The sequence below is a fragment of the Gadus macrocephalus genome, chromosome 19 (assembly GCF_031168955.1).
Source record: "Gadus macrocephalus chromosome 19, ASM3116895v1".
Lineage (NCBI taxonomy): Eukaryota > Metazoa > Chordata > Actinopteri > Gadiformes > Gadidae > Gadus > Gadus macrocephalus.
The window spans coordinates 10,528,481-10,541,862 of record NC_082400.1 but is presented as its reverse complement, the minus strand read 5'-3'; the positions used below and the strand labels follow the sequence as shown (position 1 = coordinate 10,541,862).

The following is a 13,382-nucleotide window of genomic DNA, read 5'->3' as shown; positions in this document are numbered from 1 at the left end:
AAAGCCAACTTGCTGGCTCTTCATGCCCATGCCTTTAAGGCCCTTGCTTACTTGGTCACCTATAAACCATTAACTATATGTCCTAACGATACAACGTATATGTGTTTCCAACACTGTTTCGCTCAGGTTGATACTGTAGTGTCTGCACTTCTGTCTCCAACTATACTATCCACACCCCCTAGCTTTTGTCCGGATAGACAAAAAAGGCTCCGCCCCCTGTGCTGACCTGGGGCTTTCAGCATGGCCGGCTGCCAGAGGAGGCTTTAAAAGGGTGGGGGCCCGAACAACCAACATCACTCACATCAGGACCTCCCAAGGACATCCAAGCAAGGTGAGTCCCAGTCCCCTCTGTTGCCCCACACTCGGCCAGGGTAGCAGACCCCACACCACACACCCTCCCTCGGGGCCATCAGCACTGCCGACCACCCCAGGCTCCAGAGGCCCTAAGGCACTGGTTCTAATGGGTGCTGAGGGTTCATATCGCTGGGGAAAGGATTTCAACGAGGGCCTGAATCCAACGAGGGCCAGTAGAAGGCGAGATGGGGCACAACAGGAAGGGATAGTTAACTCTATTTCTCTGTAAACTATTTTTAACTACTATTCTGACTCTGAAGCTTTTAGTCCAGCGATTATGCATTCAGGTTTACCCTTTAACCTACTGTTAATATATAGCTGATATTTCTGTGTAATCAGACATAAAACAGTTGAGAGGGCAGTTTTCCCTTCCACACAGTAGTAACCCAGGCATAATATTGCCTGTAATAAGCAAAACTAGACTGGGAGGAACATTGTGTAGCTCTCCTTCTGCTTGATATTACAAGCTGTTCTATGGTGTTATGTTCAGTGAAACTTGATAACGTATACACATGTTTTGGTTTGGTTTGTTTACCAAGCAGCCGGCAAACCAATTTGACCACTTTGTACATTGTTGTGTAAATTGAAGCCTTCTTTTACTGTGTAGTCCGGGTATGTCCCAATCTCTGAACAATTTCTCCTTCTCTTTTACAGCCAAAATGACTCACCACTGCACTAAGTTCTCCGGCCACTGGAAGGTGAGACTGTGGTCTTGAGGAAAATATATCACAAGGGTTTTACAGTTATTCAAACTATAGCATTCATAGTCTTCGTTGTGAAGTCACGAAAAATACAAGCAATGTAGCTGAAGCATGGACACAAAGCTAAGGCAACCTTTCACTCAACCATTTTTGGTTTCCAAATTTTTACAAAACCTTTTCCTTGCTCAGATCATTGTCTTCGACGAGGAGTGCTTCCAGGGCCGTCGCCACGAGTTCACCTCCGAGTGCTGCAATGTCATGGAGTTCGGCTTCGAGACTGTCCGCTCCCTGAGAGTGGAGAGTGGCGCGTAAGTTAACCCAGATGCGCCTACGAAAAGCATTCAGAACACTACCATTAGTGCTACACATCTGCCATCAGTGCTAACAAAATACACTGAGGAAATTTCACAATACAACTGATTGGGGTCTTTAATTAGTGGGTGTAGTGGTTAGTGTTTAGCCAAAAGATACATGGTTCGATCCCAGAATTCCCTGATCCCACCTGTAGGCTCCTAGTTGGTCAGATCCATGACCAGCTCTTAAGGGCCATATATTTCACAAAATCCACTGTAAGGCACTTAGCATGACTTCCTTTCCCTGAATAAGTAGCCTAATGCACACTCCTCTTCCCCCTGTGTTTCTCCAGCTGGGTCGGTTACGAGCACGCCTCCTACCAGGGACAGCAGTTTGTCCTGGAGAGGGGCGAGTACCCCCAGTGTGACGCCTTCGGCGGCAGCAACGCCTACCACATCGAGAGGATGACCTCCTTCAGGCCCATTGCCTGCGCTGTGAGTCCAAATTATAACTTGAAACCGATATGCCTTTCCCTTTCATCATCATTGAGATGGATTCAATCTGCATCCAACCCAGACATACTCTACATGCTGTTCACCAAATGACTTGACCATTATGAAGTTAATAGAATCCTGTAATCAATGGGAACTGTCTGTGTGTGTGTGTGTGTGTGTGTGTGTCTGTGTGTACAGAACCACAGGGAGTGCAGAATGACCATCTACGAGCGTGAGAACTTCCTGGCCCGCAAGGGAGAGCTGAGCGACGACTACCCCTCCCTGCAGGCCATGGGCTGGTGCAACAACGAGGTTGGATCCCTCAGGGTGCAGTCCGGAGCGTAAGTGTCCCCTCCCCACCACCTCTTTCTTTGACTTTCGCTCAAATATTACGACTCCCTCGGTTGTGTTATCCTGGGTTTCACGTGAGCCCTGTTAGAACCCTCTTTCACAATAACCACGTCCACTACTACTTCCCTCTCTCTAACTGTCGCACGTCTCGCTCTGATTTTCGTAACAGCTTTGTGTGCTACCAGTATCCCGGTTACCGTGGATACCAGTACATCATGGAGTGTGATCGTCACTGCGGGGAGTACAAGCACTTCAGGGAGTTCGGCTCCCACTCCCAGACTCCCCAGATCCAGTCCATCCGCCGCATTCAGCAGTAAACCTCCTCATGCAACCTTCTTCGCCTCTCCTCCCTGATGACCCCCCCCCACCCCCCCCTCCCAAATGATGCCCCCTCCCCAACTGCTTTCGAAAAACGCTGAATAAATTGTCTTTCCAAAACATCACTGCTTTCCTCTTTAATCGGTTTGCTTCATTTGACTGAGTAATCTGATAGATAGGGAAATACACCAGAAACACACTACGCCAAACAGGATTGGACAGGTTTCAAGCAGATTGTTTCTGTTAGCTTGTTCAATGCAGCCTTATCAATTGTTAATTAATCAGTTTAACACTGACTAATCGTTTGGATTCCGATTCTGAATGGGGTTTATTGCCAGGTTAAGTTTGCTCATACTAGGAATGTGGTCTGGAATGACTATGTAATATAAATAAAATTAAGTAAATACAAGAAACAAAAAAAATAGTGGCTTAAAGGTATTGAATATAAAACCAATAGGTATACACACGCGCGCACACACACACACACACACACACACACACACAAAGGGGGCTGATAACAAAATGTTATCTGCGGAAGGCTAATATTAAGCAGAAGCACTATTGAGCCAAACGTTTCTTTATTGTACAGTCACATGGTGTCCATTCTGAATGTAAGATAGGCCTAAACAAACAAAAGCTAGTCAAAGTCAAAGCACCTAGTCAAAGTCAAAGCACCTATAACTCTAGTGAACAATTCTCATCGTCCAAAGTAGTTAATACAAAACATTAACTGTCTTTATCAATGTTCTGAAACAAAGACAAATCAAAGAGTATATGCGATGATTTAATGTTTTGGTTGTTGCGTTTTTGATTACTTCCGAATTGTATGTGGACAGTCAGTATGATGTAAACTTAACATAAGAGACTCCATTTAAAATATGACTATGTAGCAAAAAGAAATCATTTATGCGATGCAGATAAAACCAAATGCATGCATTATTTTTTTCTAATTAGCTCACATTTTAATAATCTGCAATTTTCGTTGCCCAACAGGAGATGGCGCTTATTTTCTATAATAAATAGCTAATTGGACATGAACTGAAATACATTGTTATAGCCACCCCATCAATGACCATGCACTATAAGGGCAACAATTTGGTTGTGGTGGGAGGAGAAAGCGATTAACGCCAACATCCAACGGATGGTTGGAGCGTATCATAGCAGATCTCATTTTGATCCATTGCGCTCATGTATACACGATTACGACGTGTAATTATGTTAGTGTAATGACTTGCCTACTGCACGAGTAAGCCTATGTGTCACTTAAGAAATCACTAACAACATGTTGGCAAAATGATATCCCAATTAAAAATAGCCTAGGAAATGCTACGACTCATGGGTCTACATCTTTTACCATGCAAAAGGATTTCCCGCGCCATTGCATGCCATTATATAAAAACAATACAATTATTTGGATTAAACGTTGAACCGTCACAACAACAAGTGAATAATTAACGTAACACATGTATTCGGTTCCGCTCTGGTCATCATCCAGCTCCGCGTTTTGCGAGCAACTCCGCCGCAGTGGGAGGAAGTTAAACCACAAAGCAGGCTGTAGCCTACAACACACAGCTACTTAAATACATTCGAATCTATTGAAGCGGATTTCCAATGATACGTGCCGTATTGGAGCTAAAACAATCAAACTCTAGTTGTGGACGGCTAGTTTGCGAACGAATGGACGGCATACGAAGAGGCGTTCTTTTCCTGGCGATCGAATAGTGTTTCTCGCTCCAGTTGGCCGAAGCGTGCTCAACGCGTCGTAGTGCTTGGTTCTTATTTTATATTTTAAGGGAAGGATTACGTCGGGTACAGTGCAGAAGCTGAGACATCGTCACCATTTCGCAACCGATGAGCTGCTCACGACCCCGGTCTCCAGGTCCAACCGCCCTACGACTGTCAAACGACGGCGGAGAGTAGGAAGAAAAGTTATTGCGTTAACCAAGCGATCCAGTTTCTATGTTGGAACGCACCCCCCCACCCCTCCATCATCACGCGTCACCGCCGCGCCACCCTCCCGCCGTCAGTCGCTCTGTGTCGGGTCTCCAAGCGAGGAGGGTCCCCCCCCCAGCGCTCTGCTTAACGAGGCAATTATGGATTATTTCGTGCCGTGTTACCAATCTTCATAAAACCTTTTGGATTTTTACGACCGTGCCTCTGAAGACTTGAAGACCTCCTCCCGGGTCGAGTCGCGGTTCCACCCGCTGGTGGTTGAACGTTATTACCGCACATCGCTGGCGGACGTCGAGCCAGGAGTCGTAGCTGCTAGCTGGCCACATCAGGACACTACTTGCTACTAGCAACGAGAACGCTTTTAGGCGAACAGCACTGCATTTAAATAATTTAAAAAATATATACATTTTCCGAATGGTGGAACCGTGGGAGGTAATTTTCTATTCGCTGGCTAGCGAGTTAGCCTCCTCGTCCTCGCTAGCAGCCGTGCAGGCTAGCTCGTCGACTACCCACATATCGTTGTTTCCGACGTTATAGAAAGTAAATGGTCGGGCTACGTGTGGATGTAGCAGCTTGTTGTTGTGCGCTCGTCCCGTCTCCCTGGACTGGACACAGTGCCAGGTCGCTCTGCTGAACAGCACCGTTCGGGAGAGCTTTCGGGTGATCGCTGAGCCGATAAGGAACATTACACAGGAAGCCAACAACGATGGCAACATAAACAACAGCCGTGCTGGGAATCTCTCCTTAACTTCAACACAACCCCTCTTGACGTGACTCACTGGCCGTGTTTGCACGTGTCTTTATTCAAGTGGAACGGAGCTGGGTTCTCTGGGTTTCGGGTTATTATCTGAGCGAACGGCCATACACTGTTGATTCGTTATTTTGTCTGATTTTGTAAAACAATCGCTCTCCCATTTACAAACATCTACCCCCCCCCCCCCTAGACGTACCGATCAGTGGGGCGCATCATTCATGGATGGACATCATTCCCAGTAGGACCTACGATGTCCAAGGACCTGTAGGACTGGACAGTGCTCCTCTGCTAACCCTCTTCTGAGACCTACCTGGTCGAGGCAGAGCCCATCGCCAACCAGCAGAGTCCGGGGCAGCGGTGGCCATTAACGTGATCGCAAGCTGCATTTAAATGCAACATTTGCATTGACATTTCCCCGTTATGCCGTGTCACTGCGATGCCTGAATCTCTGGGGAAGTACAACTACTCTGACGACGACGACGACGACGACCACACAGCAACCTATACAATCCACGTTCACTCATCAATGTCTCCCCCCTTCTCAGCCACACAATGATGTGTTTTGAAACTGAGTGTACCGAATAACACGCTTTTGAGCCAACGACATTCCGGCTGATGGTGTTCCCTGCCATCCACAAAGCTCTCCGTCATGCACATGGGCCCCGGGTGTTGGTAATATAAGGCGACATTCGTGTTTATAACCTCTTCAACCCATTCCCCGTGTGATATCTGGCATCGATTCGGTCGTCCGGGGCTGAAGATGGCGGACCTCGAAGCAGTGCTCGCCGATGTCAGCTACTTGATGGCGATGGAGAAGAGCAAGTCTACTCCAGCGGCCCGGGCGAGCAAGAAAATCATCCTCCCTGAACCCAGGTAACCAGATCTCCACCAGAACAGCACCGCGGTGCTCGTCCGTCAGTCATCCGTTTAACCAGTCATCCTAATAGTGTGGTGATCAAGGAGATGGATGCCCGATTTAACAGTCTGTGAGATGCTTTATTTATTAATTGAAATACGACACTTGAGCAATCAGTCGATGGAGAGAGAGAGAGAAAGAGTGAGAGATTTTTAAATAACATTAAATGTATGTGCTTCGCATCCAGTGCTGCTTATAAGGCTAATTTGCATGGGTGTTCGTTCACCGTTAGTCTTTGACAGCTGGCTTTTTGCTGCTTAACCTGCTGCTTAAAAGCTCTGACGATGAGATGTGAAACTGGCTTCTCTAATGTCTGATATCCGACTGTATTTTCCTGAAGGGGAGACGATTCAATCGTAGTCATATCTACCCCCCCCCCTCCGCCTCGATATTACCAGTGCAATGGCCCAATTGGATGCAGTCCAAAAGGAATTACAACGAAACATTTATTTCGTTTCATCTATTTAACTTCAACAATATAAAGGGCATTTGTCGTGCAAACCGCCATGTCATTGTACCAGAACTAGCTGAGGCTCTCCATTCCAGGGTCAGGATATGGCTGTTGGGTAACTTGAACTCTACCCTTTTTATCGTTCGCTTACTTTGCCACAAAATCAATCCGATGTCTCCTTAATTTTTTCACTGGTGTGCATTGTATTGGTTCTGGGCTTCGACCAAGCTCTATATTTGACTTGGCTTAAGCGTTTTAAAGGTTTTGGCCTAGCAGTGTCGTTTAAAAAGAATATCGATTGTTCCATTAGGTTTTATGATGTGGTAGCATACAATTCTACTATACATTGGCTGTCAGTAGATTCTCCTGTACCCCCATGTCGGATGTATTCATTTTTCTTGACCTATGCAGTGGACCCGTTTTGTGGACCCCATGTCACAAATGGTAATTTACCTTGTTAGGACATACTGGTCCTAATTGTTTACAGGCTAGATTATATATAGGATTAGAGATCCAAGATTAGAGATTATGGATCAAATTGGCCATTTTGCAATTCTGTGTATGATCTGTTATGGTATTTACTATTCACCGTACTAGAATCAACACAGTGATGCAGAGGCCCCCCTTTGCCTTTCTGTATTCGCGTCCCCGCCTTGGTACTAGAGCATCAGTGCCAGAACCGGCTCCCCAGGCTCCGGTGCCAGCAGCTCTGGCCAGATGTCTTCCCTTAACCCCTGACCGTCTCCACACTAAACCCTTAACCATAGCAACCTCCTAATCGACAAATAATTGACCTTAACCAAATACCTAAACCAACCATTTTGAACTTTATACCAAGCGTAAAAGATTTACAGGCTACTGACAAATCCTTCAACATCTTAACGTTGTTATTTAACTGTATGTGACTGAATGCAAGACACAAGAATAGCTTTTTTTGTTTTGCTAAGGAGACACGCGCAGATATAGGCCTGAAAAGTGCATTTGCTACCCTGTAAGTCCAGGACAGTTGCAGTAGGCTAGGCATTATTAAGTGTTAATTCTTCTCAAATATAGGCCTTATTTATGTTAAAATGTTTCCCCACCTCCAATTATGGCAGTACACATTCAGAACCTTGACTGAGGAAACCCCCATGCTGTGCACATTATCCAAAAACTTTGCTGTGGTAATGCACTTGCATCTAGTAACGATTACTTGTGAAATGGCCAATCCCTGTTAAAGCTTAAACCAGATATGTACAGTTGATGAAAGGCTTATTTGCATATTTGAAATAGTATGCAGTTGTGCTTTTTAATTAAATACACAAGAACAAGACTGTGGACCAGGGCTGCATCATCTGCCTGTTTCCTTCTTAATTGTATAATTACTCTTCCTCCGTGTTTGGCATCAGGTTAAGTACTTAAATCAGTCCCCCTCTGTTGATGTTGTCCACACCTGTATCGCTACGCCCACAGCCTTAAGAAGCGATAACCCCGATAAGAGGACGCTGTCTTTGACTAGGAAGCGGTAAGATCTTCATGGTGGTCACTGAAGTAGGCCGATACCAGAAAACAGAATAACTTCAATGGCCTCATATTGTATTGAGATTCAGTCAGGCTAGCACATTGGCCAACTGAGGCACAAAAAAACATTGTGTGAATACACATGAAGCTAACTGTATAATATGTATATATATATATTGTTTTAGCTGTCAAGTCAATTGTAGTAACTCATTATTTTTTCCTCAAGTCATTGTTTTCTTAATACCTTCTTCCTTTTAATGAGCTGATAATAGAAAATATGTGCTTTCCCTCGTCACAACCATCACTGTCTAACACTCAAACCGTTGGGTGACTTCCATTGTCCAAAAACAAATCACATTAGAACAAATTGGGCAGATCTTTCCTGTGGCTTTAGCCCTCAAAATTCACAGCACTCGCCGCACTTGTATTCCACATAAATGGGTACTTCTCCCATGATAATGGTTGTTTACAACTGCTGCTGCATGAATCATTAATGCAAACATCAAGCTGGATTTATGCCTTTTAATAAAGTACAGAACAGAACTGGTTATCTCCTAGTAGACATTGCATACCCGGCTCACTCTGTTTGAATATGTGCTAGTATACATACTATTATCCATGCATAGCCCGCGTGCCTTCAGCCGTGTGTTTTGCGCGGGGGGTGGGTGGGTGGCTGGGTGGGGGGGGCAGTTGGAGCTAGCGTGGTGCTGCTACATTCTCCCGAGCACAGGGCCTTGCCTGCTGGCAGTGGGGTGAGACTTTGACAGCACAGTTGTAAGCATTGGAGGCGCTGAGAAACGGGGCAGAGATGAGGGGAACAACCTTTTGAATGTTACCCAGCAGAACTGAAATCATTCTGCGAAGACGGCATGAGCAAGAATAGGCGCTATTTCATGTATGGTCGTTTTTTTAGTTTGTGCGGTTACGCGTTCTGACAAGGTGGAGGTTGTACTGATGTTAGAGGGACCTCTTTTAATAAAAGACATGAACTCCTAATGTTGGATCGTTAACTAGGCTGGAGTATTGGTTGCTATATTTTTGACATTATACGACATTAAGGATTTACTTACTACCTTACACTACTCTTTATTTTCCTATACATATATATATAATTATAAATAATTCACCAATTGTATCATGGTGAATTTAATCGATCCCTCTTAAATGATGGATAACATTTTGAATGAAAACTAATTTCTTGCATTCTTTCAATTAATCACTAACAGTTACATTTGCAGAACTTGGTACTCGTATGTGCAAAAAATGCATTATGATGGTAGCAAGTGTCGGACACGCTTTTGTTGGGGGTTGGGGCTGGTATAATCACGGAAACTCCACGGGTATGGTCTAACTGCGGACCAAGTACTTGAACCGGTCAATACTTAACCAACACCAGATTACAAATCAAATAGTGAACATGTCTCATAACGCTGATTTCCTGTATATCCGGATACAAAACTTCTTGATCAGACATTAGCTGATGACACAAGGTTCTCTGATTGGTTGGCCTCACAAACACGCATCACAGCAAGAAAACTTTGCTCGAACCAAGGTCATATAGGCGCACCAGTACCAATAGTTGAATGTTGTCAATCCTTCCTCATGGACTCTTTGTTAAAGGGGACTTATTATACCACCAGGTGTGAGTGTGATTAGCCTTACAAGCCGTTTCGAAAATCGGCCTAATATGACATCACTAGTGGGTGTGTCCACCTAGATCTGTGCTGGATAGATGAGCAATGTTTACTTCAGTCCACTGGGTAGGCTGGTAGATAGATCTATCCAGCACAGATCTAGGTGGACACACCCACTAGTGATGTCATATTAGGCAGATTTTCGAAACAGCTTGTAAGGCTAATCACACTCACACCTGGTGGTATAATAAGTCCCCTTTAAGGCCACCATACCCCCCTCATGTCCCAACACTACCGCACAGCAGCCAGCCCCCAGCAGTGATTTATTAACTTAAAATCAACAGAGGATATGCTGTTTGCTATACACGACAATCATTCAATTGTTTCATATATGGTATCCAATAAAATGTACAATGATGTGTAAACTAGCATCGACGGCATTTAATAATTGTTTTTATTTATGGGTGGAAAGTGGTGTGTCTAACAATATTTCATAGCAGTCAAGGTCCACCACAACCCGATCTAGAACCAAGTGTAACTGCACTTTGCCACTGGCCTATTGCTTGCCAGTGAACATGCAGTGGTCAAGTTTCAATAACAAAAGTCTTTATTATGTCTTCTCCCTCCTTTTTCAATTTACAATAAACCAATTATCTATTATCAGTGTCTGATTGGATCGAATATTTGGCTGTTCTTTTTTGGGTCTACCTTTTAATTCTAATTGGAAACACATCATTTGAGGAGAATGTGTTCCATTGAACCAGCTGATTTAAAGAATAACAAACGGCAGTTTTTGTGACCCGGTCCACATTGTGGGCAGAATTTGTATTTTAATGTTTTGGGAAAGCAAAATTAGAGGAAAATGTGTTTAGCTGCAACAGCTGTCGGAGGTTTGTTGCTAAGTTTAGTAATGGTTGCTACGTGACAGAAATATTCAGATCAAGTCCAATTATTCAATTTTTTTTATGTTTTGGTGGCAGATGGTTGGAATTTTCTCAGCATCACCAGCATTACAGAAGTGACAGTTACTGTGCTTGGTACCAACCAGTCTAGCAGACGTGGAAAATCCAAATGCATTACATTGTTTCTCACTAGTGTGGGAGAAGGCGAGGTTGCGGTAGCTTAAAATTTGTACGTTAGATGTTAAGACACTAGTCATTTACTAAATGGTTAACTGGGCAATCAAACTCACTGCAACCAACATTTTACCCCATCTCCAAGTAAAGATACAGTCCTTATTCATTTAATGTGTGTTTAAGATTAGCGCCATCTCTTTGGTGCCATGCTACGTTGATGGTAGGCGTAACTGCAGTATCCGGAGGCCTATACCCCCAGGGGTAGGCAGACTGCACAGTCAAATCCTTCCTGTTTGGCAGCTATGCTAACCACTATGCCTAGCTTATAGCGCAGCACATGTGCCACATATGAAATAATTGTAGCTAGATGAGCACCTTTCTCCCAAGTTTGAATGGACTTCTCCAGAAGGCTACCCACTGAATTAGTGTACGCTGCTAATAAAACGAACAAACTTGGTATTGGAATTCCTAAAAGGCTATTTATACCCCATGTGTTGGGATGTTACAAAGCATCTGTTGATGGTGTTAGAGACTGTCTGCACAGTCTTATTTTTTTTGGATTAACTGTGCTTGTTCACTTAAAGCCTAAATATATAATAAACTCACTCGTAGTTTAAAATGACCCGTTCCCTGCCAGATTATCATATCTGTAGTCAAGGCTGATCGATAGTTGTTTCAGTCATGTGATGTAATCAATAAATTCACATCCTATCCTTGATACATAAAAAAAATACAGAATGCTGTCTAGCCTGCCCCTCTTTGTTTACATTCTTCTTTACAAACAGTCCCAAAACCCCTCCCACTCACGCCACCCAGCCGGCCGAGTAAACGCTCCTTCATGTCACACAGTTGCACAGCCAGTTGGACTTGATAGAGAGCACTGTTATTGAGTTTGGGTTGAGAACTGGTGTACATTCAAATGAGGAACCTCATCACCTTTGCTGGTGTGTGTGTGTGTGTGTGTGTGTGTGTGTGTGTGTGTGTGTGTGTGTGTGTGTGTGTGTGTGTGTGTGTGTGTGTGTGTGTGTGTGTGTGTGTGTGTGTGTGTGTGTGTGTGTGTGTGTGTGTGTGTGTGTGTGTGGGGGAGTGTGTGTGGGGGAGTGTGTAGGTGGAGGTGTGTGCGGGTGGGGGAGGGTTCTGTACAAAAATCCACGTCCTTCAAACTCCGCTCAGGTCACGCAACTTCACTTAGATTTCAACTAAATTACACGCTGACGTCCACTGGTAACCTTGTTAGCAGCACATAACGTTTTCATAGGGTGTTCACCTGGTGACATTGTTAGTTAGTAAATGTAAGTTTCATAGTGAGTTCACTACTGACTTTTCTCTTTCAAGTAATTCTTTTTAATTTGAGAGGCCCCAAAGTGTGTGTGTGTGTGATGTGGTTGCAATGTAAATCGGGAGGGGGGTGCTAATTGATTCATTCTCCCCAGCTCGGGTCTAATTAACACCCTCTCCTGGGGTAGCGTGTAGTTCTTCCCTACTGGCCTCCCATGTGTCACCTTCCCTCCTTCCCTCCCCACAGTTTGATATTAACAGGGGACAGGTGGTGGAGGGGAGAGTCCTAAACCTAGGCTCGGATCCCGGGTGGAGGTGGAGTAGGCAGTGGCTTGAGCCTCTGGGTATTGCTGCCGTTCTCTGGGAGTGAGCTACTGCTTTCGGCTCATAAAGGTTGTTTTTTTCTTTGTTGTTATTGTGTTTCCTTTTTTTTTTTAACCCGCTTCCATATCTCTTGTGTGTCTCCAGTATTCGCAGTGTGATGCAGAAGTACCTGGAGGAGAGGGATGAGCTGACGTTTGACAAAGTCTTCAACCAGAAGATAGGTAAGTCTCGCTGCGGTTCCAATCATCCACGGGCTGAGTGCCGTGATTTTGATTGTGGTTGAATCTGAATAAGAGTGGCACCTCTGTAAGGCTTCAATTTGAAATTCAATCCGTAACGTCTGTCAAGACATCCTGTTGCATAAACTGAACACAAAAACCAATTTTTTGTTTCAATCATGTTCACGGCTTACGGTTATGGTGAATTAACCTGTTGCATAAACTGAACACAAAAAGCATTTTTTTGTTTCAATCATGTTCACGGCTTACGGTTATGGTGAGTTTAAGTGGTTGTGTGTATATGCAACTTCAAAGATTCACCATTTGACTTTGATTGGAACATGGGCATTATGGCTGGCAGTTTAGGCCTAAATATGGCAATCGTCTTAAGCACATTCAAGTTGACCTATTATTAGTGAAGGGTTTTGAACAACAAAGCTGTTGTAATAGGCTCTGCTTCCTGGCTAGTTGGTAGCAGGCTAAAACGTTCGCCTCGGTCCAGCTGACTGTTCGAACAGGGTATTGGGGGGGGCAACAGTCTATGCACGCACCTATTCCCTGGACCCTTTCACAACAGTCGCTTATTATGAGTGACCTTTATTCTGACGCTTTTGATTTAAATGTTACTTCTACAGATTTTTAATGAAAGGAGCAGATTTGTTGGGTCCAACAGATGGAAACAAGCTAGCTATCTAGCGTTCCCCATAAACAAAAACTACAAATTTGAACTACAAATCGGTGCAAACTTACTAACCCCATAGGACTG

The 13,382-nt window shown here is 44.4% G+C and overlaps 2 protein-coding genes across 2 annotated transcripts in view; both read left to right on the top strand.

Annotated features, from left to right (window-relative positions):
• The first annotated feature begins 217 nt into the window (after window positions 1-217).
• Window positions 218-2,634, top strand: cryba4 (crystallin, beta A4). The gene is made up of 6 exons (XM_060038410.1): window positions 218-331; window positions 1,009-1,052; window positions 1,245-1,363; window positions 1,702-1,843; window positions 2,042-2,184; window positions 2,364-2,634. Exons 2-6 carry the CDS (start codon window positions 1,014-1,016, stop codon window positions 2,509-2,511), a joined length of 591 nt encoding a protein of 196 aa, XP_059894393.1. The 5' UTR covers window positions 218-331; window positions 1,009-1,013; the 3' UTR covers window positions 2,512-2,634.
• A 1,386-nt stretch (window positions 2,635-4,020) lies between these two features.
• Window positions 4,021-13,382, top strand: part of grk3 (G protein-coupled receptor kinase 3) — a 41,095-nt gene continuing 31,733 nt past the window's right edge. The window contains exons 1-2 of the mRNA XM_060038406.1: window positions 4,021-6,092; window positions 12,543-12,619. Of these exons, the coding sequence (XP_059894389.1) occupies window positions 5,980-6,092; window positions 12,543-12,619 (190 nt within the window). The 5' untranslated portion in view covers window positions 4,021-5,979. The remainder of the gene's footprint in view (window positions 6,093-12,542; window positions 12,620-13,382) is intronic.